The 25,205-nt window shown below is 45.2% G+C and overlaps 1 protein-coding gene across 5 annotated transcripts; it reads right to left on the reverse strand.

The window, feature by feature from the left end:
* Positions 1 to 1,154: 1,154 nt before the first annotated feature.
* On the reverse strand, positions 1,155 to 23,151 carry E2F6 (E2F transcription factor 6). Of its 5 annotated transcripts, XM_036263159.1 has the most exons (7): positions 23,025 to 23,151; positions 15,808 to 15,862; positions 11,884 to 12,100; positions 10,132 to 10,287; positions 8,502 to 8,616; positions 5,583 to 5,730; positions 1,158 to 3,526 (listed from the first exon to the last, which is right to left on the reverse strand). In XM_036263159.1, exons 1-7 carry the CDS (start codon positions 23,130 to 23,132, stop codon positions 3,477 to 3,479), a joined length of 849 nt encoding a protein of 282 aa, XP_036119052.1. In that variant the 5' UTR covers positions 23,133 to 23,151; the 3' UTR covers positions 1,158 to 3,476. The 5 variants fall into 5 exon arrangements, with proteins under 5 accessions (XP_036119056.1, XP_036119055.1, XP_036119052.1 ...); XM_036263163.1 differs by lacking the exons at positions 15,808 to 15,862; positions 23,025 to 23,151 and adding an exon at positions 10,630 to 10,809 and having other exon boundaries at positions 1,155 to 3,526; positions 11,884 to 11,978; XM_036263162.1 differs by lacking the exons at positions 11,884 to 12,100; positions 15,808 to 15,862; positions 23,025 to 23,151 and adding exons at positions 10,630 to 10,809; positions 11,777 to 11,848 and having other exon boundaries at positions 1,155 to 3,526.
* Between the last annotated feature and the right edge of the window lie 2,054 nt (positions 23,152 to 25,205).

Consider the following 25,205-nt stretch of genomic DNA (forward strand, 5'->3'; position numbering starts at 1 on the left):
TCGATTCCCAGTCAGGGCACATCCCCAGGTTGTGAGTTCAGTCCCCAGTTGGAGCGTGTACGGGAGGCAACTGATTAATATTTCTTACATCGATGTTTTTCTTTCCCTCTGCCTTCCTCTCTGAAGTCAATAACAAAAATAAACATGTCCTTGGATGAAGAGTAAAAAAAAAAAAAAAAGCTGGTTTGTCTACCACTTTGGGCACACACATCTTACTAGAACATCTAAGGGATTTGCTGCTTCCCGATCACCAGGTCCAAGGACCGATGTGCTGTTGTGAGGGGTGCCAAGGCAGTTAAGGTCTCTGCAGTCCAGATTATGGCGAGAACAGGAAATTTGACACAGCCAGGTATTGTGCTGACTTATTACATTTAAACTTTAATATGCAGACATTGGCATCAATTTACTTTATCGAGTATGGGATCTGAAATAAAAAAAAAAAATGCTCCTCTAGCATCTGCTTCATTGAAAGCAGGTGAGGAATCGAAGTAATTGTTAATTCTCCACTAGATGGCAATCATCACACAGACTTGTTAGACTCGCGTTCCTCTGGTAGCCAACAAGGCGTTCAGGAGGGACAAGAGGGTGCGGCTGAGTCTACAGCCTCCCTCCTGGCCACAAAGGTGTTCCTCTGCTGTGGTGAGGGACAGCTAGGCACGTGTACTGTGACTTCTCACAAAGTGCAAACTTGGGACCGTCATTTTCTTCTTTTAGTGCAAATTCAGTTGGTTTGCTTTTAAAACATTTTTCTTTATTGATTTTTAGAGAGGGAGAGATAAAAACATTGATAAGAGAGAACATCAATCGGCAGCCTCCTGCATGCCCCCCACAAGGGATTGGGCCCACAACCTGGGCATGTGCCCTGAATGGGAATTGAACCGGAGACCTCTTGGTGCATGGGTTGATGCTCAAGCACTGAGCCACACCGGCCAAGCCAGATGGTCTGTTTTTGAAAAGTCGGGCTTTGTTTCCAAATTCTTGGTAACTGGGTTGAATGAAGTCAGGTCACGTTTCTTATCAAGCAAAAACGGACTGACCGCCACCAAACCATGGGAAATGTAAACCCCTGTGAGGTGTGGCCCTTATACTCTGAGAGCTTGTGATACCAGGGAGGAAAATGGACCAGCAAGCTGAGGGTGGATGTCGGCCACCAAAAGCTGTGGCCTGCAGGCACGCTGGAGGTGCAAGACGGCTCCAAGCTGGGTACAGAACGGGGACATCGTTTTGAAAGCAGAAGCCAACTCCAGGCAGGAGGACAGCAAAGGCACAGTGATGGGGAATGCCGTGGGTTTCAGGCACCGTGACCTGGCCAGCGTGGTTTGGCTGGAGGGCTTGCACGAGCCACGAGATTGCAGAGCTAGGCTGGGGCAGGCCCGGAGGCCTTCTGTATCGGGAGCCTGGACATCAGCCTGAAGGAAACATGGGGACACTCCAGGTTTCTGAATGGGGTTAGTGACACGGAAGGACAGACCACAGAGATGGATGGGCAGTGACGTCAGGGTATGGGGGACAGAGCTGGGAGCTAGTTCGTGGCTGCTGAGGCAGCTGTGAAAAGAAGACACCAGACACCAGAAGACGGAGTGACAGGAAATGCTCCTTTATAGAACACGTCTGTGGTTGCAAAGAACCTTTGTTCACATGATCTCATTTTACCCTCGGACCACGCTGTAAAGCTGAACATCTGTCACGTTTCACAAGTAAGGAACTGCTGCTCAAAAACAATGCTATCACCTTTGGCCATGCTTCCTCTGTTGGTTTTGGGGGACTACATTCTTTATCTCCCTCCCTGCATTATTCCTCCTCAGGAAGGCTTTCCTACCTGTTTCCTATTCAACACAGATGTTTGTGGGCCTCTCCTGCTCATACACCTCATAAGATGACCGCATCCCCTCCTGGTCTGGCCATCACATACAGACACTGCCAATTCTACTCCGCAGATCCTAGATCTTATCGAGCACCTGTCTACACACACTCCGCCCCAGTCTCGGTTCCCGCGGGCCCCGGCGAGGAGCGCTGCCAGCATCCCAGGCTGGGGAGACCGGCGGGCGCTCGCAGGGAGGGGCGGGCGCCGCAGAGGGACCGGACTGGCCAAGCTGCTGCAGCGCAGAGGTATGGGAGTCCCAAACACTCAGAGCTATTTTCCAGTATTTTGATTTTTGATTCCTGTTTTAAGTCTTTTAATATATGATCTTAATTTCAAGTTGCTTCAAATTTTTCTTTGAAAGCAAGAGACTTAAAATATAAATCTGAATGATGCTCACAAGAATCCTGTATGGTAGACAAGCCGAGTATTAGTCTGATTTTACAATTCACTCACTCGCTGATTTGTTCAAACACTTGTTGAGCACTTTTTATGTGCCAGGCATGATGCGAGGCTCTGGGCATAACAAAGATTAAGACGAAGTCCCTTAGGGAGCTCACAGTCTAATGGTAAATTACTTACTGAGTGAACGGAGGCACAGAGCGGTACATGATTGACCCAGTGAGGTAGAATTAGCTAGGTGCTTGGAGATGGGGACTAGGGGACTAGAGCTGGAGAGAGGGCAGGGTACAACTAACTCCTAAGTGACCCCTTTGACTGAAAAGCAAGGCTGCACACAGAAACTTTATCACAAAGCCTGCTGGCAAAAAGGTTAAAATAATTTCCAACTGACACCGCAACTGAATGCATGTCTTATACTCAATTAAGCCACTACCTGGTGACATTTCTACACTTGTCCCTAAAGGCTTGGGGCATGCCACGGGTCTGCTCGAACACAATAACTGTAGGTCACTTAAAATCCAATTCCAGCAATGGGACTCATACTGAGATTCTTTAAACCCATGATCTTTAGGTGTGTTATAGCATATGTAAGATACTTCTACATGTAGAAGTTTGGAAAAACTCGCCTCTAACCCTCATTCAGAGGATTCTAATAAGTTACAGATAGCACAGAAATTAGAGAATTTGTCCATTAATTTCCATATATACATTACTTTGGCTATACAACAGTGAGAAGATTCACTTAGACACACACAAGTAATCTAAACATCACACAATATACAGAAACATCACATTAGGCGGTGTGTGCACCCTTTCGGTGTGCTGCAGCTAACTGCGGACACGAGCTCGTATAAGGCAATCGCTTGTGACGACACATGACCCTGGAAGGAAGGGCAGAGTCCACAAAGGACTGTCCACTCTAGGCCTGACCATCTTTCAGTGATACTCTCTGAGATGGGTTACTTCAGTAGGCAGGACAGCGATTTCACTGACAAAAAGCAGTGAAGTATAAAATTTGTTCTCGAATGCAGAAACCATAATGATCCATAAGAATCCAGGAATTTAAGTAGTGAACTACTCAGACGCTACTGGCTTAATGCTGCTACTGGCTGAGGAGGGGACTTCACGGTGATTTATTGCTCTGAGATCAAACTTGACGCGTAATCATCCACAGGATGCTCCAAAAACACTCAACACGGATTCTCAAATCCTCTCACTTACTCACTGCAAGCAATTCTTCACTCTGTGGTGGAGGGTTTTCTTCTGAAAGATAACAAACGTGGAAGAAAATCTTCTAAGTGAGGGCTTAAAAGCAACCAGGTAACAGAACACACAATTCAACTGCATTGAAAAACGAAAGAACCCTGCTCAAGAACCATATTCTTATGTCAATGGCATAAGGCTAAGGTTCCAAGTCCCAAGAATGAACTGGACGGCAAGCCTGTGCCCGAGAGCACCCATCAGACACGGCAGGCAGCCTTCTCTGCCAGCAGACACCTCCACCAGCCGCTACAGCCTGGGTCAACCACAATTCTAAGTTTTCACTCATCAAAACCACAAGAAAGTTTAACTATAAAGTTGTCAGAAATACTTGAAACAATATTAAGAATTACTTTGTAATTTGTGGCTAGGAAGAGTAAAACTATCTAAAGGCCGTAACACATACTTATAAAACGATTATATCTTCATGTCCTTTGCCCATTGTATTTTTTGGCGATTTTACAAATTCTTTATAAATTTAGGATATTACCCCTTATCAGATGTTTCATTGGTGAATATGTTCTCCTATTCAATGGGTTGTCTTTGCATAAAAAAAAAGAAAAGGTTTTTATTGATTTTCAGAGAGAGGGAGAGGGAGAGACATATTGATTGGCCGCCCCCTGCACGTCCCTCACTGGCGATGGAGCTCACAAACCAGGCATGTACCCTAACCAGGAATGGAACTGCTGACCTCTTGGTCCATGGGTGTATGCTCAACCGCTGAGCCACACTAGCTGGGCTGTCTTTGCACTTTGATGGTTTCCTTTGCTGTGCAAACACTTTTTAGTTTGATGCAGTCCCATTTGTTTATTTTTTTCTTTTGTGTCCCATGCCCAAGGAGACATATCAGAAAAAATACTGCTATGAGAAATGTCTGAGATTTTACTACTTATGTTTTCTTCTAGGATTTTAATGGTTTGAGTCTAACATTTAGGTCTATTATCCATTTTGAGTTCATTCTGTGTATGGTGTAAGAAGCTGCTCTTGTTTCGCTTTTTTTGCACACCTGCCCAATTGTCCCAACATCGTTTATTGCACTACCTTTACCCCACTGTACGTTCTTATCTCCTTTGTCAAATAATAATCGACTACAAAGGCTAGGTTTATTTCTGGGCTTTCTATTCTGTTCCATTGATCCATATGTCTGTTTTTATGCCAGTACGATACTGTTTTGATAACTATAGCCTTGTGGTATAGTTTGATACCAGGTAGTGTTTTTTTTTTTATCCTTATCCGAGGTCTTTTCTTCCATTTTTGTTCAGCTAGAGTGGGGGGGGAGGGGGGGAAAGAGAGAGAGAGAGAGAGAGAGAGAGAGAGAGAGAGAGAGAAAGAAACATCGACATGAAAGGGACATGAGTGGCTGCCTTCCACACGACCCCAACCAGGGCCAGGGATGAATCGCAACCGAGGTATGTGCCCTTGACTGAACTCGAACCCGTGACTCACTGGTCCTCAGGCCGATGCTCTAACCACTGAGCAAAACCGGCCAGGGCAGGTAGTGTTTTTTAATCCTCCCCAAAGACACGTTTCCACTGATTTGAGTGAGAAGAAATAAGAGCGAAAGTAGGGAGAGGGGGGCACACTGGTATGAGGAACATCAATCAGTTGCCTCCCGCAGATACCCCAACCAGGGATCAAATCCTCAATCTGGTTATGTGCCCTGACCAGGAATCGAATCTGCCACCTTTTGACATCTGGAACGAAGCTCCAACCAACTGCACCACACTAGCCAGGGCTACTCTGCTCTTCTTTCTCAAGACTGCTGTGGCTATTCAGGGTCTTTTGTAGTTCCATATAAACCTTTGGAGTATTTAGTCTAGTTCTGTGAACTACACCCGTGGCTTTTTGACATGAATTTCGTTGAATCTAATGATGTTAATTCTTCCTACCCATGAACACGGTATATACTTCCACTTGTTTGTATCTTCAATTTTTTTTTTTTTTTTTAAGAAACCCATATAATTTTATTAAGTAATGTCACCCCCCCAATTTTTTAAAAGTATGATATAAAATGACCAGGATCTTAAATTTTCCCAGATCACAAAATTGGTGTGTTTACCTTTATCAGGGTTTTCCGGGTGTTTGCTTTTAGACGACGAGGCTCCTGCACCTCCAGACACCTTACTGCTTGAGTGATCCTGCTCCACTTCGCACAGATAGACGTCGATGGGCCCCTTGGTGCTCCGTATGTGCACTGTGATCGAGTCCTAGCAAAGACAGGGCAAAGGTCGCATCAACGAGTCGGTTCAGAACCGTTTTCCCCATTTACTATAACTGCAAAAGTTTCAAAGGATGTTTCTGAGAGTGTAAATTCAGAGTTTTTCTATCATATATCTGAGAAAATCATGTATTAAGCTTTAGTCACATTAAACCCACTGGCTAATTCCCATTGTGAAAAACAGCCACTTCATCACTAAATAACGGTTTCAGAGCATGATGTGAACACCTCAGTACGGAAGAGCCCATCTTTCTCTCCTCTGGAGCTGACTGACCCTTCAGGGAATCTGTACGTGGGTCAAACTCAGTGTTCTGATGACAGACAAACCGAGAAGCCCCCGTAGTCCCAGGTGATCAGGGTGTGTTTCAACTTCCAGACCACCGAAGAGCTGACTGAAAGGACTTGAAAAGAGGATGAGAACAAGACAAAATAGACCTCGTGAGATTTAAAATGCTAAACTCCACGAGCTATCAGGAAACTGGGAGCCTCTACGGAGAACTATGCCACATTCTTAGGAACATTCCAGTTGTGATTCCTGTTGTTCTGATTGGGAGCAGTTCGAACGTAAGCCTGAGTCCCGCTCTGCTGCACACCTGGCTGGGATCTCGGAACAGAGCTCAGCGACACGCAGCAAACCAGTCTCAAGACCTCACGTGTCATCCTGCCCACAGCTTCCTGGTACCAGACAGGTGGGCTGGGGAACATCTGCACTCAGCTTCTAGGTGCCAGGCCAGGTCTGGTTTAAATGGTAAGCACTGACAACTTAAATGATATTTCTAAGCAATAAAAGAAACTGATATGCTTCTCAGAACTGGCAGCCAGCTGAGAACTTCATATCTGATGAAATCAAGGGCTGACAAACGTCTTCTGCAGAGACAGGAAATGCTTTTGGCTTCGAGGCCACACCATCCGTCACAACTACACAACTCTGCAGTCAGAGGGAGAAGTAGCCAGAACCAGTATCTAAACAAATGGGCACATGGCTGAGTCCCAACAGAATTGTTCACAGAAAAGCAGCAGGTTAGATTCAACCCGAGGCCAGTCTGTGCACCCCGGCAGCAGACCCTCGGACCTCGTAAAGACCTCTGTGGAGCTGGATTCCACTCAGCACATGCTCCTGCCCAGCACCCCCACTTCCTCTCCCCACTGCCGAGAAGAGCTGCCCAGAAGGTCCAGGTGCACTGGCTTTTAAAAGTTTAGGGCATTACCAAAAGGCTCGGCAAGATTGGGCAATTACAGTCTTCAGCAGCTCACAGCACAGGGAAATCCCCAAACCTTCAGTCACTGCAGCACGGACTATCATGTCCCAAAGTGAAACTGTGCTAAAAGACTAGTGGTTAACTTTTTAAAAAAGAGTTTAAATACCTGTGAAATGACTCAAACAAAATGTTACCTGGGATACTTGGTATTATCTCTAGATCAAAATCAACTAGGAAACACCGAGAAGTCACAATTCGAGTGTGACTGGAGTAAAAGCAGGCTGTTCTAAGTTGATTTATAAGACAGTCAAGTAAAACATGGGCTCTCACTTGGGCAGTGGTTTGCTGGGGATAAAGGGAAGGTGGGTGGTGACAAGACTTCACTACGAGGGAGGTAAAGCCCAAAGCAATGACAGCGACATCACTATGAGCACCAGTGGTCCATTGGGCTGTCAGAGCTGATGGTCTGCTTCAAGAGGGGCCACACTCCTTGGTCTGACTCCACCCTCACCAGCAACCTTCTGACAACAATAATCTGTCAACACAAACTTTCCTACAAAGAAGTGTGCTAAACAGCTGGCAGCTTGGTAAGAGTATTTTCATTTACAGAGTAATTTTACTTTTCTTTTTTTTTTTAATCCTCACCCGAGGGCATTTCTCCACTTTCTGTTCAGATAGAGTGGGAGGGAGAGAGGAAGAGAGAGAGACACACACACAGAGAGAAACATCGACGTGAAAGGGACACACTGAGTGGTTGCCACCCACACAACCAACCAGGGCCGGGGACAAACTGCAACCGAGGTACATGCCCTTAGCGGAAACTGAACCCTGGTCTCTCTGGACCGCAGGCCGACGCTCTAACCGCTGAGCCAAACCGGCCAGGGCACTTTTCATTTTTTTTTATCCTCACCTGAGGATATATAGTTTTGCATTTATCTTCAGATAGAGCGGGAGGGAGGGAGGAAGAAAGAAACATCAATTGGTTGCTACCTGCACAACCCCAACCGGGGTCAGGGATGAACTACAACCGAAGTACGTGCCCTTGGCAGGAACCGAACCCGAGACTCCCCGGTCCACGGGCCGATGCTCTAACCAGTGAGCACCCGGCCAGGGCTACTTTTCATTTTTAATATATAATTTAGTGTACCAGTGTATTCACCAGTCTTTTCTGAGTTTGGTTAGTGAGCTAATTCCCTAGAGTCCTGGCTGACAGCAGCTCTTCCTTCTGGAACTCCAAGACTGAGGCCAGTTCCTGGTGATTCTTCCAAGAGACATTCTACTACAACTAAGAACACGCTCTGAAGCCAAACCATCTGGGGCTGAATTCTGGTTCTTACTGTGGCCATGAGGAGGTTAATCTCTCTATGCTTCAGGTTCCCGGTGTTTAAGGATAATCACCGTGATTACTTCACCTGCTGTCATTTAAGACGCGTGAGCACGTGCGCGGCGCCTGGAGCAGGGCCAGTGCCGAGGGTCCTGAAGTTAGGAGCCGGCAGGCAAGGACAGCCTCCGCAGGCGGCCCACCACCCTCCTGAGACCTTACAAATGCAGGGTTACCTACTTCTCTGGGAGCTGGAACATCCAGTCTGGTTTCGGCTGGAGCTTTGACTGCAATGACAATCTGTTCGTGGAAGGCTTGGATGCTGTGGATATCTTGGTATGTCACATACGCCAGTGTGAGAGCCAGTCAAGGATCTCTAGGCAGAGGGCTGCTTTCTGAAGAGATAACTTAGCTCTTGTAACACAGGAATGCAAGGGTCATGTTAGAGTAGCTTTAGTTTTTATGGGAGTCAATCAATCAAGGAGGGCAGCTGGTAAAAACATTTCCACACGCAATTCTTATTTCATGATTTATAGTGTTTTACAATATTTATAACTCAATTTAAAGTGTTTCTTTAAATTGTACTATTGTGATTATGATGATAATTTCTGGAGAAAAATATTAATAAAGTCTGAATTCCTAACACAAACACAATTCATAAAGGTGTCAAACCTGCCCCCCCAACCCCATTCACTGCCAGATCTCACTATGAGAACCTCTGGGAAAAATATTCAGAGTCTTGGTAAGAATGCCCTAAAATCAGGTGGAAAACATCTGTAAATAGTAAACAACTTAGAGAATAAGTCTTTCATGATTAACACCTATTCATGGGATTTCTGATCCAAAATTCTTATCCAACTCACTAACTGAATTGTTGTACTTGATTATTGTGTTGTCTAAACTTAAAACAATTATGTGTTTTATTGGGTTACCCCAACCGTTTTTAAAAATTTCGCAGACCTTCTGAGTAATGTTAGCATTTATTTTCCTTTTAGTAACTACTGGGATAGGAGTTTATGCAAACTGGAAGTATGGAACAGCTCAGAGTTGGTGACACCTCCCAAAGGTGCTGCAAGGGAACCGAGCAGCAGATGGCCCGGGAGACCTAGACCAGCTGCAGAGACAAGCTAAGGGCAGTACTGACATTCGCTACCTCAGGCTCTGTGGCCTAGAGCAGCAATTTAAGTGCCATTTCAATGGCCCATTAATTCTGTTTCAGAAATAAAATGTAATTAACAAATAAGGGAAAATACGAATTTCACAAAAGCCAACAAATATTTTACCACCTCATGATAGTAGCCAGGCTACAAAAATGAGGAATAATATGCTCTACTAGTTTAATTTCAAATGCAAATGTCAACCTTGGTATGTTACTGTACTCCTTAGGTCACAAAGTAGCATTTAACTGGAACAATTGCCATACCGAGAAGCTAATAAAGGCTATGATAGCCCTGGCCGGTTTGGCTCAGCGGTTAGAGCATTGGCCTGTGGTCCAGAGAGACCTGGGTTTGGTTCCCGCTAAGGGCACGTGCCTTGGTTGCAGTTTGTCCCTGGCCCAGGCTGGTCATGAAGGTGGCAGCCACTCGATGTGTCCCTTTCACGTCGATGTTTCTCTTTCTCTCTCTCCCTCCCACTCTGTCTGAACAAAAAAAATGGAAAAATGTCCTCGGGTGAGGATAAATAAATAAAGGCAATGATGTGTTACCTGGGTATGTCTGAGGCTACACGACTAAACCTTTACTTACTTTAACTTCTGAAAGTCTAATTTTGTTTCTTTACTATGTTAATTAAATCCTCAAGCTGACTACTATTTAAAGGTATCTGCTCTGGAAGGCGAAGACTGTTCAAGAGGTACGGAGTTAAAGGATATCTTTCATTTTCTTTGTCATCTGTTAACTCAAACAACTGCTGAGCACAATCCTTAATTAACTCATCCAGAGCTTCCTCCATCGCTGATAAGTCAGAAAGTTCCTCCTGCAGCTTCTTCTGCTGGGGCACTGCTCCAAAATCGCTCAGATCAGACCCGCTTTAAAAGGATTAGAGAAAAAGATCACCATCAATAACATACAGGAGACTGCAGAACAGTAGGTTACTGAAACGTCCCCAGTTGTTTACTACATCAGGTGTTTCCCACAAGGAAGACAAACACGACTTCGACTTCACTTCTGCCCTCCCACTATTCTAGATTACCATCATTCTTCCTATACATAAACTGGCTTTCATCCCCATTTCTATTCCCTTTCACGTGACTTAAAACAAACACATAACTGTACGGAAGTTAATAGGAGTAGTGAAAGCTTAATGAAGCCTAATTAAGTAGGGAAACTTGATAAAGTGGTAGGAAAAGATTTATGAAATGATCACTGACCTGAGTCAATCACCCCCAGGGTAAGCCCCAGCCCTACTGCATACAGCACTTGTGACAAGTTACAGTCTTTCAGTCCCTTAGTCTGTGTGTGAAAACAGGAGCACTGGCTGAGCGACAGTCCGTCTGCTGGAGTTCTGAGTCTGCATTCTTCCCTACTGTGCACATCACATCTGCTTCTATCTGAATATAATGATTAGAGCCGTTGTTCTTAAAAGATTTATTTTCTTCAGTTACCACGATCTAATCCAATATATGACTTGAGTAACAATCGATACTAATTTTTTCTTCAATCTTCATGAAAATAGACAGAAGAGGCTGTTGCAATCTTCTTCCTGCTAGTTTTCAACCTGATTCCCATTAGTGATTCAGAATACAATCTAATATCAACCCCTCAAGTATTGTTTAATGCTATTTAGTAAACACATCCAAATTAGAATTCAATCTGCACCTCTGTACTATTGAAAAAGACCTCCTCCATAACCCCTTTCCTCTAATAACTAACTTAATTACTTAGAGTCATCCCATGATCTCTGTTGGTAGCTTCATTTGCATGAAAGGTCTCTATGTACTTACATGCTGGAGCTGTGTCTTACTGTCTGGAACTGTTGCAGACGCACCTGCATACTGTGAGCGGACCAGCTTTCTTCTATGTGCATGGGCACGCATGTACCCCCACGCCATCATCTACCTACATTGCATCCCAAGGTCCTCCTTCCACGTGATCTTCCTCATCACGGGGTAAGTCTTGAGCAATTGCCTTTTCGACATGAAGTCTACCTTTCACTCCTTCAGAGCTATGAGTATCTAAGTGTGATCCACAGCCTATCTGCATCATGATCACAGGAGACAGACTCCTGCTTTCCCCCAGGAAGATGAACCACAACCCCTGGGCAGGAGGCCTCCAAGTGTTTATTACACTACTATGCGAGAACCATTGTTTTGCAACCTTAACTGATTTTCCCGATACCAGTAATCAATTGGAATGGAGGAAATACTTTGAAAAGTATCTTAAAACTAATCATATTCCATTTAACTTATCCATAATATCCTACTATGACTCTTAAGTAGGAAAAAATATTTAAGTACTTTGTGGGATAATGTAAAAAAATGTTACAGAATCCTTTTCTAACAAGACGTCACATCTTACCTTGTTTTCTATTGTGAAAACATTGCTAATATCCAGTTTGTTTTAAGCGTGGCACTGTCACTTAATGAGAAGGAAAAAAAGCCATGAAAAGTTTGAAGCCAACTCACATCCATCGAATGTGGTTCTTAGACTTCTTTTCAACCAGGTCGATCCCGTCTAAGACGTTGGTGATGTCGTACACTCTCCGTTTCCGCACACCCAGTTTTGTTGCAACCTTGTTTAAGTCAAGAATACCTCCAGGAGCATTTCTGACAAGATCCATAAATTTCCGTGTTAAATAAACCAGTGATACATCAAAACGAGGTCTCTTCACTTTTAGAGTTTCTGGGAAACAAAACAAACCCGTTTGTAAGATTTTAAATAACAATTCTTTCTAAATAATTTATTTCCTCATGATCAGTAAGCACAGACACTTACAGAAATTCTATACACTGACCACACCAAAACTAATTTTTATGCAACAGATTTCTCAAACTGGATAAAAACAAGCCTATCCCAGGTAAACAAAGACGTTAGCCTTAAGGGAGTATTCCAGACTTGCTTCCACTGAACAGGTGAGTTTTTAGAGGCCTACCACACCTTATCAAAGTGGTGAATTTGCATCTGTATCCACACCGTTCTAAGGAACAAAATCAGAAATGATTCTTTAAATTCATTTTCTCATTTGGTCTTCAAGTTATGGAATTCTTTATAATGTGAAGGCAGACTTGGCTTTTTTGAAATATTTCAAATGTTTCTGATGAAGCTTTTGGAAGAGCTCAAATTACACTTCTATTAGGACAATGATAACAGACATGGTGGAAAAATGGCACATCCACTTTTTACAATACTCACTGCCCTATACAACAACAGATAAGCAAACGAGGAGAAAAAAACTGTAATGCCTCACTCACCCACCTAAGATGTTTTTGTTTTAGTTTTATATACGCTCTGCTCCTTCACACACATACATACTAGTGTGTCAATATGGATACAGTTTCTAAGAATAAATATAAACATACTTTTTAAAAAAATAGTTTTTTCTTTATTGATTTTAGGGGGGTGGGGGGGAGAGAGAGAGAGAGAGAGAGAGAGAGAGAGAGAGAGAAACATCGATGTGAGAGAACATCCCGCATGCTCCCCACTGGGGATCAGACCCACAACCTGGGCATGTGCCCTGAATGGGAATCGAACCGGTGGTGACCCCTTGGTGCATGGGATGACTGACAGTCAACCACTGAGCCACACCAGCTGGGCAGGAACATACTGTTTTTTAACATGCTGTTTTTAGCTCGATACTGTGAATGTCCTGACTTGTCAACGAATGCATTTCTGCTCGAAGGTGACCTGCAGCACAATGACTATCTGTGGTCGCCACTGCTGTGTGACTGACACACAAGAAAGCTGCTAAGGGAGCAGATCCTAAGAGTTCTCACACACGAAGAAATGTTTTTCTTTTAATTGTATCTATGTGAGATGGTGGATGTTAACTAACCCTACCGTGGTGATCATTTCACAGTATCGGTAAATCAAACCATTGTGCCATACACCTTAAACGTATGCAGTGATGCCTGTCAATTATTTCTCAATAAAACTGGAAAAAGGCATTTTCTATTTATGACTGCATAATATTTACTTCTTAACGGCTGCATAATATTTAACTATGTGGAATATTCGCTTACTTACCTCAACACTGGACATTAAGATTGTCTATAACTTGATCCTTTTACACAATACTTCAATAACTCTCCTTGTAGCTACATTTTTATATGCATCTCTAATTCTTTCCTTTAGGTAAAGGACAAGATGTGAACCGCTAAGTGAAGAGCATTTTTAAAGGGATGTTGCATTCTGCTAACCCTGCTATTCAGGCTGTGGATGCCACCAACCGTAGGCAGTGTCTGAGAGTTTGCCAGAACAGAATATGATCACTCTTTTCATCTTTCCCAATTAGATACTTTAAAAAAGTTCCTATGGTTTGGTGTGCAGAGGAAATAAAGTTAGAAATAACTAAGCTGTCTGAGTGTGGAGTGTATGATTTTTCTTTTTCTCTACGTCCATAGCACACCAGCCAGTATGCTTCCAAGGAAACATTCCCACCATCTCTCGCCAGAAATGCCCTCATCCAGAACCTCTGCAATGGCACATGCAGCTGAAAGACCACTGGTGGTTATCCCAGAACAAAAGTACTCATTTTATAACATAGATGTCTCCTTTGTGCAGACCATTTCTATAATTGAGATTAAACAGGATTAAAAAGAAATTAAACTTTTAAAAAATTATAGCCAGAAGAAAGTCACAATTCTAGAACAAACCTTGGAAGATTACAAACGACAAATTCTAACTTTACAAAGCATGCATTTAGCCCTGGCCAGTGCGGCTCAGTTGGAGAGTGGTTCCCCACTGAAAGGTTGCGGGTCCGATCCCCATTAGGGGATGTACAAGAGGCACCAATCAATGTTCTCTCTCGTATCAATGTCTTTCTCTCTACCCTCCACTCTTCTCTAAAATCAAGTATTTAATCATAATAGATTACTAATAAGACATGGTCTTATAAGCTCAGAATAGGTTTCCTCTCATGTTGGTCCTTTTATAAAGAACAGATATTAGTTAAATACCAAAACATGATAGTTGCCGAAGGGATATAATGATTAAAAAGATCATCAAACTAAAGGCTTTCCGTGGGCTAGTACAGAACTTGACTACACGAGGTAAGTGCTAGCAGAGGTATCCGTTACTTAAGATGAAAGAAGCCGTACAGAGAGGGGAGCGGGGAAAGCCTGCTGAAGGGACGGTGCTGGGAACAGAAATGACCAGGACGGTGCTGTCCCGTTCTGAGCAGGGCCAGGCTCAGTGAGGCCGAGGACACAGCAGCCAGAGGGCAGAGCTCGTCTGAGGACATGCGTACTGGAGTCCACGGCTGGGCAGCTTCAGCAGCCAGTGAGCAGCAGAGTGCTGGCCCAAGTGAAGCGAGGGATGACCTTAGGGGCCGTGCCTTTCCGTCTGTCCATTCCCTACTGCCTTGTTTCTTTAAGGGTATGAGGTGGCTTATAAATTTAACACAAATAAGAAAGACCAAATAAATGGGAAGCCAGGGTTTTCTCTGTAGGTAACAGAGCATCACTGCGGAGTCTCGGGTTGAGTGACATCGCAGTCCATTTCTGTACCAAGAAAATCACACCAGCAGCAGAATAGGGGAGCCTGGGAGCAGGTCCCTCCCCCGTGGTCTGGGAAGTGAGAACCTAACATCAAGCAGCAGTTTGCACAGTGGTTAGGACTATGGGCTCAAGTCAGAGAGGCCACGTGGGGCTGAGCCCAGACTTAGCACATCACTTACCCTCTCTGTTTACTCGTCCACAACGTATGAGTAACAATCCATACCTACATTTTGAAGGGTGGTTGTGACAGTCCCTGCAAAGAGCTTAATACAGGGCCAGGCCTGGTGAGAGCTCAATAATGTTAGACATTACGTGAAGCTGATGGTATGGGCAGAGGGAGGAACTGCCTAGGTAAAACCTAATTACTAAGTATGCCAAGACTGTGGCAGGTGCTGAGGAAAAATTAAGGGTTGATACTAAGATTTCTGTATGGGCAGGGATGCACTGCATAAATGAGACAGGACCAAAGGCAGGGAAAATGAGGGCGGGGCAATCCATCATAAGGATTTCCAGAAGACAGGGAACTGGGGCAACTTGCACTCTACCCCCTTTAACTGACTTGAACACTGGCCCACGGCAGGAATCAGAGGAAGAGCCAAGGAAAACAAAGGAGACCAGCAGGGCAGCGGGCTGTCCTCCCGCTTCCTGTCCTGGGCCTGGCTTCCGCTGAGGCAGCCTGGGCCGCTCCCAGCGCTCCGGGAAACGCAGCAGAGAACAGCGCCTGCGCGCCATCACCCAGCCACAGCCTCGGGAATCGCCAGGCTTTACCTTTCAGTGTACAAACAATACATTCTCTTTGAGTTTCTCATCAACTCATGCACGTTTAAAAATAAATCATTTAAATCATAAAAGTTCAAACCACAAAACCTAAAACCTATTCAGGAATCAACTTACTTCTCATGGACACATACTGTACATTATCTTCTAAATTAATCATTATTTTTGATGGCTGGAAAAAAGAAAAGAAAAAATTTAACTTAGTAATTTACAAACAACAATGAACATGGACGGCATAATACACAGATTGTTTTTCACTCTGCAGTAATAATTTGGATGTGAGAAAACCAGTCCTTCTTCCAAATTATACCTACTCTAACTGTAATCACACCTGACAACGTCATGTATTTAAAATTTTAAAGTAATCCAAAGAGAAAAAGGGGGGGATGGTGAGAGAGAGAAAATATGAATATGAGAACACATTACTGAATAGACACTAATTTGTTGACTGCATCAGACACTGAAGACAAACAGAAACACAATCAATGATTAAGACACTGTCCCTGACTCTGGAAGGCTCAGCAGAGGTATAAGATATGTACAAACAGCAGCACTTCTCATGATGGAAAAATGCGTGCTACGAAACTAGGAATGGTAGTGTTCGGATTAATAAAAAGCTTCTCTAAACTCCTAAAACAACAAGGAAATCAGTGGCAGCTCCTCTACCAGTGCTTCACCATTTCATCAGCTATTTGGAGGCATGAGAGTTTACACGAACCTTTAGACAAAGCCGAGTAAACAGAAACCCACTTCAGCCTCATGCTTGGAATGACGTATAATGAACGATGTGCCTCCAGACAGGCTGTGATCAGTCAGGTTTAGCTCTTGTCTAAGTGAATAAACTGGCCTCCAAGTTGGTGGTATAAAGCTGGGGTAAGACAATTCCACAGGTGCTCGAAGAGAAAGATCAACAGGACCACACTGGATGTACCCAGAGAGGACCTTCCAGGAAGGGGATCCCCAGCTGAGCCTCGAAGGGCATGCTAGAACCAGGCTCAATAAGGAGGTCTAGGAAAGGAGTTTAGACTTTATGTTATAATGAGTGAGACTCATCACAGATTTCTGGACAAGAATATGACATACTTAAGTTCATGGTTAGGCTTGTTAAGTATGGGAGAAAGCAGCAAAAAGACTGGGGGGTGGGGAAGCCTGCAGATAAGGTGAGCAGCCATAAAGCTCTTGTTGATCCTATGACAAGATGACAGCATCCATTAGCAAGTTAATGATATAGAATAACTCCACTGAAATAGAATTCTTCTGTAAGATTAATTTGTAAGAATTTAAAGGAAAACACAGACCTGCTGGGGTGTGTAAAACCTGAGCTGGGAATGCTTGTCTTGGGGGCAGGGACTATCCATGGTGAGCTTTCTTAAACAGTGATGACAACAGTGACTTTTAAACATGGTATCCCACTATGCAACACTCAAGGGCAGTCCTAGTAAAGTCAAACATCAGGCAAGTATGACCAATTGTCATTACTATTTTTATATCCAACCCTTCTGCTAATATAGTATGAGACAGAGTCTAACTGTTGTAGCTAGATTCTTGAATGAAATAAAATCCATCCTCATCACAGTGACTTGAAACACATAGACAAATAGCCTCAATTGTTACATATATTAAGGTCTGTTTATAAGTTGTCTATTCAGTGCTTTTTAAATTACTGTCAGGTTGGAATAAATTTAACTATTGTTAGGGAGTCCCGAGAATGCACTGCAGAACAGGTTAATAGAGCGGAGCTTATAGGTGCCTTACTGCAAATAGGTTTCCATTCTTGAGAGTAGCGGAGAAGAGTCCTAATGCTTCTGAACAGGCCACCTCACATCTTCTGCCCCCGCCCCATTAGGCCTCACAACACTTTCTTTTCCTTTTATTCTTTGCTAAAAAGGCAGTTGTATTACATATTGGCTATACTGAGATCTGTGGGAAAACAGACTCTAACAGTAGCCGCTCTTTTTTCTTTGAATATGAAAACACTCTCTCTTTATCTCGGAGAAATCACAACAGCGTCAAGGCTCCTCAGGGGCAGACAGCCCAATTTTTTTTTAAGTCACAAAGGTCTACAATTCTGGAGATTTCTAAAGTGTCCACAGTAATGACACATCCAACTAGTCCTTGGTGTAAGAGTGTGTTTGGGACTACCAATTACTGACTTATTAGATGCTGGGCAATCCCAACATTTATCTGTAACACTGTGTAGTGATATAACTTTACTGGCCATTTTCCAAGCTAATGTGAGGATGAAATGAAAAGTTTTGTAAATTATAAAATCTTATGCAACCACATATCACTGGGTTTTTTTTTTTTTAAACTAGAGTAGCGCCTGGCACATTCAGGTACTTGGTAAACATGTTAAACTCATGAATGAAGGGTGAAATAGCACGTTGTCATAGATGACTTCTACAACAACTAACCTGGCACTAGGAAACCAGGAGTATCTACAGACACAGGGCACAGGGCACAGGGCAAAGGCTCCCTCTTGGGTCCGCCATTCATAAGGATCACTGAAAAAACATGAAGCCTCCTGTTCCACTTTCCAATACGACACTCATCACTGGGGAGATCCGCCGGAAACCCGGCAAGCCTGTCCAGCCACTAGAACTCCGTGACCGCCTTCGACAGGGAGGCTAGGGGTTCTTCCGGACCAGAACGGGGCTGCTCCTCTCGAAGTGATTTTAAACTCAGAAATGTCTCCTCACACAGAAGCCAGTGAGCTACTCTGAGAGCGAGCGAGAAAATGCACCGCCACCCTGCTCTTGGCCCCAAGGCACTTAGGCCCCTCAGGCCCAGCACCTCACCCTGGAAGGATGGCGGGGCGTCCACCCTGCCCGGCCTTGTGCGGACAGCGAATGGGGCCAGGAGGTGGAGTGCAGAGGGAATCTCCCTCGAACTGAGGAACAGAGGCCCTCAGGGTTCCCCATTTTCTTTCTATTGCGCAACCTCTCAGCCTTCAGAAAAGGTGCGGAAACAGTGCTAACTGCCACATCCCTTTCACCCAAACGTTCATTTTTTTACTACATTGGCTTTACTGTGTTTTTCTCTATATACACGCATACATTTTTTCCTGAATCATTTGAAGGTAAATTGCAGATCCCTAATCATTCAGTGTGTTTCTCAGGGGCATTTCCTTACACAACCACAGTATAATCACCTACAAGTCTGTTTAAGACTAAGGAGTCTTGAAAAAGACGGCCAGTAGCAATCTGGACTTTGACACTCACGGCCAGCAAGGGAGAACATGCTGCTAGACGCTGGAGGGGTCCTGGTCACACTAAGACAGAACACTCGGCAACACCATCACTGCAGTGAAGGTAGATGACAATGGACTGGGCAATCTAACCAATGACATGTCCATGCAAAGGGTTGACAGTGGCACCCCATTTTTCCTTGCATTCATAGTAAAATATATTGAAGAAAGAAGTGTTAAACAAAAAGAGGCCAGGACTTAGTGGCTTTAAAATTCTCACTGTCGCCCTGGCCAGTTTGGCTCAGCGGTTAGAGCACTGGCCCTTGGACCAAAGAGTCACAGGTTCGATTCCGGTCAAAGGCACAGACCTCAGTTACAGTTCGTCCCTGGTCCTGGTCGGATGGCAACCAGTCAATGTGTCTCTCTCACGTTGATGTTTCTTTCTTCCTCTCTCTCACCCTCCCACTCTGTCTGAAGATAAATGTAAAAATATCCTCGGGTGAGGATTAAAAAAAAAGTCTCAGTGTCCCCAGAAGCTAAAAATTAATGGCTTCTGAAAAAGACCGAATTTAAGGACCGCAGAACAGTTTAAAGGGCAGGACTGTGCGACTTCTGCTTAATGCGGTACCTTAGAGGACACCCATCACACAAAAGGTCCTTGAAAGAATTCAAGGATGAGGCTCCAGACCCTCTGATCCAAGCCCAAGGGAGAGAAGGCTTTGCTTCTCTCGAAGAAACCTGTGGGTGGGGCTTGTCTACTGAGCCACACACAACAAGATTCAGTTGCTGACGGAACTGTAGCAGCCAAAACCCTGGAGCTTGGACTAGAGGACAGAGACAGTTCACATTAAAACCGTACGCCCAACATTCTGCCAAGAAGGAGGCTGAGTAAGCTCCTCAGCTACAGGAAGACTCAGATGGTGGAACCAAGAGCCCAGAGGATCGAGCAGGGGCGTGGATACTCCCAGGCTGGATTTCAGAACTGCTGTGGACGAGTCCCTGCTCTGACTCCCATTCTCTCCCCCTGTGAACAGGACCGTCTAGAGCAGTTACCCTGTCCTGTCCCACCAATGCACAGTCTACTGGTGTGTGGAGTCAGATAACTTGTGACTTAGTGTTACAGGTCCAAAGATCTGGAGTAACCTTACTTGAGGATCTATATTTAAGGAACGACACCCGAGGGGCCTGGATTCTTATTTCTACGAGTATAAAATCTGTTATTTTGAGGCTCACATGGTCCCAGATTAGGCCAATGGGAGCCTTTCAAAGTGGTTCCTGTGCAGGACACTTTTTTTTCTTTTTACCTTTTCAGCATCTTTAGGAGACAATCCTCAGAGGAAAGCTCCCTCAGCTTTTTATGAGACTAGCTTGCCCAGGTGCCACCACAGATGTTGCTGCTTCTCATCCCACCACTGTGGGGCACCATCAATGTTTCTCCTCTTTTAAGAAAGTCTCACTGAGGGGAGGATGCCAAGGGAGAGCCCAGTAGTAATCACTGTGTTCACCTTTCTCATTTAAATTTTCCAACGTGTAGACTAATTTCACTCTAATTCCAACAACATTATTTTCTCCCTTCTCAAAATTCTAGTTTTCAAGCCATTCACCCAGAGAACATCACTCAGTCAGACACAACTAATCTTTGAGTTACCAACAATCAATCCACTTCTATGTATTTAATTATTAAATACGTTCAAACATTAGCCAATTAAAAAGCACTGAGATATGTGTTCAAATCACCATTCTATAAGCAGGAAAACAGCCACTCATACATTCAAACATTTACCACTTACAGAGTAGCCACTCCATTCACCCAATGACTATTTACCAAATCCTTTTGTGAGAAGCACTAAATGCGCTGGACATGTAGTAATGAAATGGACAGTCTCTACACTCAGGGCCCTAAGAACCACACATTCCAAAGGGGGGCAAGTAAGCAGAGGGCGCTTTGAGAGCAAAACAGGAGCTGTGCTTACTCAGTGTTGAGAGGTCAGGGAAGGCTTCAGACAAGTGACCTAAAATTCTAGACCTGAAGAACCATGGGACATAACAAGTAAAAGTGTGTTAAAAAGAAAAGAAATAAGGCTTTTTAGGAAGGAGAAATGTGGATATGTAAGGGTCCAAAAGAGTATGGAGATATATAGAAAAGTTGGGGCAAAACCAGAAGCAGGAAACTGGTTAGGAAGGCAATGCATTAATCTGAAAAAACAGATGATGGTTAGAAGGGGCAAGTACTGGTGATTAATTTTAATCAGACTGAGAAGACGGAGCGGTTCAGTTTGGAAAAGAGAAAAGGCAAGGATGACGCTTAGGACAGGACTTTGGGTAATATGGTGGGTGTGTTACCGTTTAAGATAGGAGATAATAAAGTTGTTGCTGGCTCAGACAAGAAGATAATGAATTAAATTTTAGATATGAGTTTCAAATTCAAGTAGAGCTACCTAGTAGACAGATGAACAGCTGTGAGATGGATTTATAGATATGGGAATTATTATGACACGGCAACTTAAATGAACAGTGGATAAGAATATCTAAGACTTCGAGGAATGTATTTTCTGATATTAAATGCAAAAGTAAGTTGTTTTTCCACAGTGAGAACTCAGAGCTTTTATTATATTCTCAATAAGACCACTGATATAGATGATAAGAGAAGTCATGAGAGTGGCAAATGACATCCCACATGAAGAATGTTTTGAGTAGGTACAAGAGAACACTGAATAACAAGGTCAGATGAGTAGATGCAGCACCCAGGGTATGTGTTATTAAAGAAGCCAGCCCTGGCTGGGTTGGCTCAGCAGTTGGAGCATCGGCCCTCGGACCAATGGTTGTGGGTTCAATTCTGGTCAAGGGGACGTACCTTGGTTGTGGTTTGTCCCTGGCCCTGGTCGAGGTCGTGTGGGAGGAAACGAGTTGATGTGTCCCTCTCATGTAGACTTTTTTCTCTCTCCCCCTCTCCCGCCCTCCAACTCTATCTGAAGATAAATGGAAAAATATGTAAAGAAAGAGCCATTCAATGGTGAGAGTTTCCAACTAAAGCAAGTAGTCAACTGTTGTCAAAACTAGAGATAAGGAGTGAAACATCCTCTGGAACCAACAATGTTGCCTGCAACCTTGGTTAGAACAGTCTCAAGGCAGAGTCCGTCCCCCCCCTGTCCCCCCCAGCAGTGGCTTAAGGTAGTAATGAGAAGTGAGCAGTGGACACAGTGAATGTGAACAGTTTTTCCCCCCAAAAGTTTGGCTGTGAAGGGGAAGGGGGGCAGTAGCTAGAAGGAAGAGATGCAGTAGCTTAAAAGATGGGGATGAATTTAGGATGCAGTTTGAGTAGCCAAGAATTTATCATCTAGAATCAGACACTGTAAAGTGAAATCCAGGTTTTTCTATGTACTGTCTAACCATGGGCAAGCCACCTAACATCTCCAGGTCTATTTTGGCAACTGTAAAACAAGAACAATAATAATCTCTTGGGACTGCTGTGAGGAATTAAATAAGATAATGTCACTATTTTTGAGCACCCAGTCCCCACGGGGACCTGGGCATACTGACTGACTAGTTATGGGAAGAAACCAGCAGAGAAATGGCAAATGATGGAGTCATCAGCAACCCTGAGAACCAAAGAGAACATATCACATCAGGTCTAGAGTGGAAAGAAAATTAACCTCCTGCAGGAAGGGAGCCCATTTTTCTCTATCAAACAGGACGCAAGATACATGTGCTGAATGCGGGGTGGGAAACGGGAGGCGTCGAAAGCTTTTCAATGGTTGCAGTTAAGCAGGAGAACGGGAGAGGTTGCGAAAGAGAAAAATGAGATCGCAGAGATAGACTGAAGGTGAGTAGAAGTAGGAAAACAAGATTTTCCACCCAAAGTTGAGCAATTTTCCCCACCGCTCTGTAGCCCCGAGATAAAAGCCAAGCAGGCTGACAACACGTTTGAAGGCACGTGCTGAAAGAGGGCAAAACTGAAGCGAACGACCGGCTTGGTCTCCGGTACATCGTGGGCAGCGCAGAGCAGAGGGCGAAGGGGCAGCCACGGGCCCAGCCCAGAGGGGGGTCCCGATCCGGAAGGCAGTGCAGTTTCCCCGCGGACGGGCAGAGGCGGCTGAGCCTGAGACCCGACCCCCCCCCCCGGACCCAGGCCGCCCCGGGGACTTACCAGCAGGCCCTCCACGTTGATGGGGTCTCGGCACCGGCGGCGCACCGCCTCCTCGGCCGGGTCCACGAGCAGGCTGGGCAGTTTCCGCGCCGGCCGCTGCTGACTCATGCTGCCCAGCCCGCCGCCCCTCGCCCTCGCCCCCCGCGAGCTCTCCCGCCGTCCGGTCGGGCCGGACGCCGCCCCCAACGCGCCGTTCCCGGAGCCACGCACGAGCCGAGCCGGCGGCCGGCTCGGGGGCGCAGATGCCCGGGCCACGCCGCGCACGCACGCGCCACTGCCCAGAGCCGCGGAGTTACGACGCAGACCGGAGGAGCGCAGGGTCACCCCCGACTCCCAGGCGCCGCGGCCGCCATCTTCCCGCATGCGCAGTGCGCCGCGCCAGTGCGCACGCCCGCCGCCGCGGACACGCCCCGCGCGCCGTCCCCGCCCGGAGGCCGGAGCCCGCGAAACTCCGGCGGCGGAGCCCACGCGGGGGACCGCGAAGGAAAAGGAAAAGGTGGAGCCGGAACCCCGGTCGAGGGGACGGGGCGGAGGGCAACGGGGCCGGGAAACTGCAGTGGTTTCTAGGAATCCTTAACACTGAGGACACTCGTCACTGAAAGTCCCGAGTGGGCAGAGACATTAATTTAGTCTTGAGCTCCGCCCGCGCATCTCAGGCACGTGCCCGGAGTTGATGCCTCGAAGGTGTTCGTCGTGGAATTGTTCACTTCTGCGCTGCTGTCTTTCTCCCCCTGCTTCCCTGCGCTCTCATTTGACGAATAAATTATTGATTACCTGTTATATCAGATACCGCGGTGGGGCCCAGGAGATGCTCGTTTGAAGCTGGCAGAGACTCGATCTCAAATTCCAGTGGGCGAGACAGAGAGATACACGGAACATTAAAGTCTGGACCCAGAGGTGCTTTCAAATTCTGACTCCTTCTAAGTTTACAAGACCGTAAGCAAGTTACTTCATTGCTCTGTGCCTCAGTTTCCCCATCTGCTAAATGGGAATAAGGACAGTACTTACTTCATAGGGTTGTTGTGAGGATTAAGTGAATTAATGACTATAGATTACTTAGAGCAGGGCCAAGCACACGTTTGAAACAGAAAGGCATGGAATTTGGTAAGTACAGGGTGGAGGACAGCGACTGAGCCAGGTAATTAGACCAGAGGTTTCACCTAGCCTGAGGTGGGGCAGGGAAGCTTGTGGAGGAAGTTGCCTCTCCACTCCACTATAAACTTCTCGAGGACGAACAGAGGCATTCTCTCATCTTTATATCTCCAGCATGTAGTACAGGATCTGGCAAATGTAAGCGTGCAGTAAATGTTTGCTAAATGAATGACTTGAAATAAAGGATAATTTAGGGGAAGTCTCTAGAAGATTGGATTTTGTTATAGAATGGAGAGTTTCCCAGAGCAGTTAAAAGATGCTTTTATCAACCAGAGTCTGGGAGAAGGCAGGCTCAGCAGACACGGAATGGCTACTTTTTTTTAATCCCCACCCAAGGACATTTTTGCATTTATCTTCAGATAGAGCAGGAGGGAGAGAGGGACAAAGAGAGAGAGAGAAACATCGATGTGAAAGAGACACATCAAGTGGTTGCCACCCACACAACCGGGACCGGGGCCGGGGACAAACTGCAACCGAGGTACATGCCCTTAGTGGGAACCGAACCTGGGACTCTGGTCCACAGGCCAACGTTCTAACCTCTGAGACAAACTGGCCAGGGTGGGAATGGCTGCTTTTAATAGATAAGGTGTTAATTCAGCATTTGCATTCTCCTAAATGTTCTCCATACATTTTCTCATGTAAGTCTTATATCAAAACTGAAAGATGGGGAGGGGACAATGTACAGATCAGGAATATTAGTAAAATTACAAAAATTACCCAAAGTCCTGGCTAGGAAGTGGTAGAGGTAGGATTTGACACCACCACTGATTAAAATTAATTTTGTATGCCGATCCTTGAGAAGGAAGATTCCTGAAAGGTGACTAGATTTTCTGCAGCCAGAAACGGGGTTGGGTGAGTAAAAGTGGGGTGTAGGTTAGGATGGGGGTGGCAGTGAAGAGTCAGGGCAAGGACACAGCCCTCCATACATTTACACTACCTGTCACTTGGCAGGAAGTTGGGTGAGTTCATGCTTAGTGGAGCCAAGGTCACCTGCTGAGATTAAGGGGAGGTGGTCGGATGGAAGATTTG

The sequence above is a fragment of the Molossus molossus genome, unplaced genomic scaffold, assembly GCF_014108415.1.
Source record: "Molossus molossus isolate mMolMol1 unplaced genomic scaffold, mMolMol1.p scaffold_m16_p_15, whole genome shotgun sequence".
Classification (NCBI taxonomy): domain Eukaryota; kingdom Metazoa; phylum Chordata; class Mammalia; order Chiroptera; family Molossidae; genus Molossus; species Molossus molossus.

Excerpts from the sequence above, each read along its gene's own strand:
- E2F6 (XM_036263159.1), bottom strand. The coding sequence starts at position 23,132 with ATGAGTCAGCAGCGGCCGGCGCGGAAACTGCCCAGCCTGCTCGTGGAC. Across the intron at positions 8,617-10,131 it reads GATGACAAAGAAAATGAAAG|ACTGGCGTATGTGACATACC; the intron begins ATATCCTTTAAC and ends ACTGGCTCTCAC. Across the intron at positions 5,731-8,501 it reads ATGTTCCAGCTCCCAGAGAA|GACTCGATCACAGTGCACAT; the intron begins GTAGGTAACCCT and ends TGTCTTTGCTAG.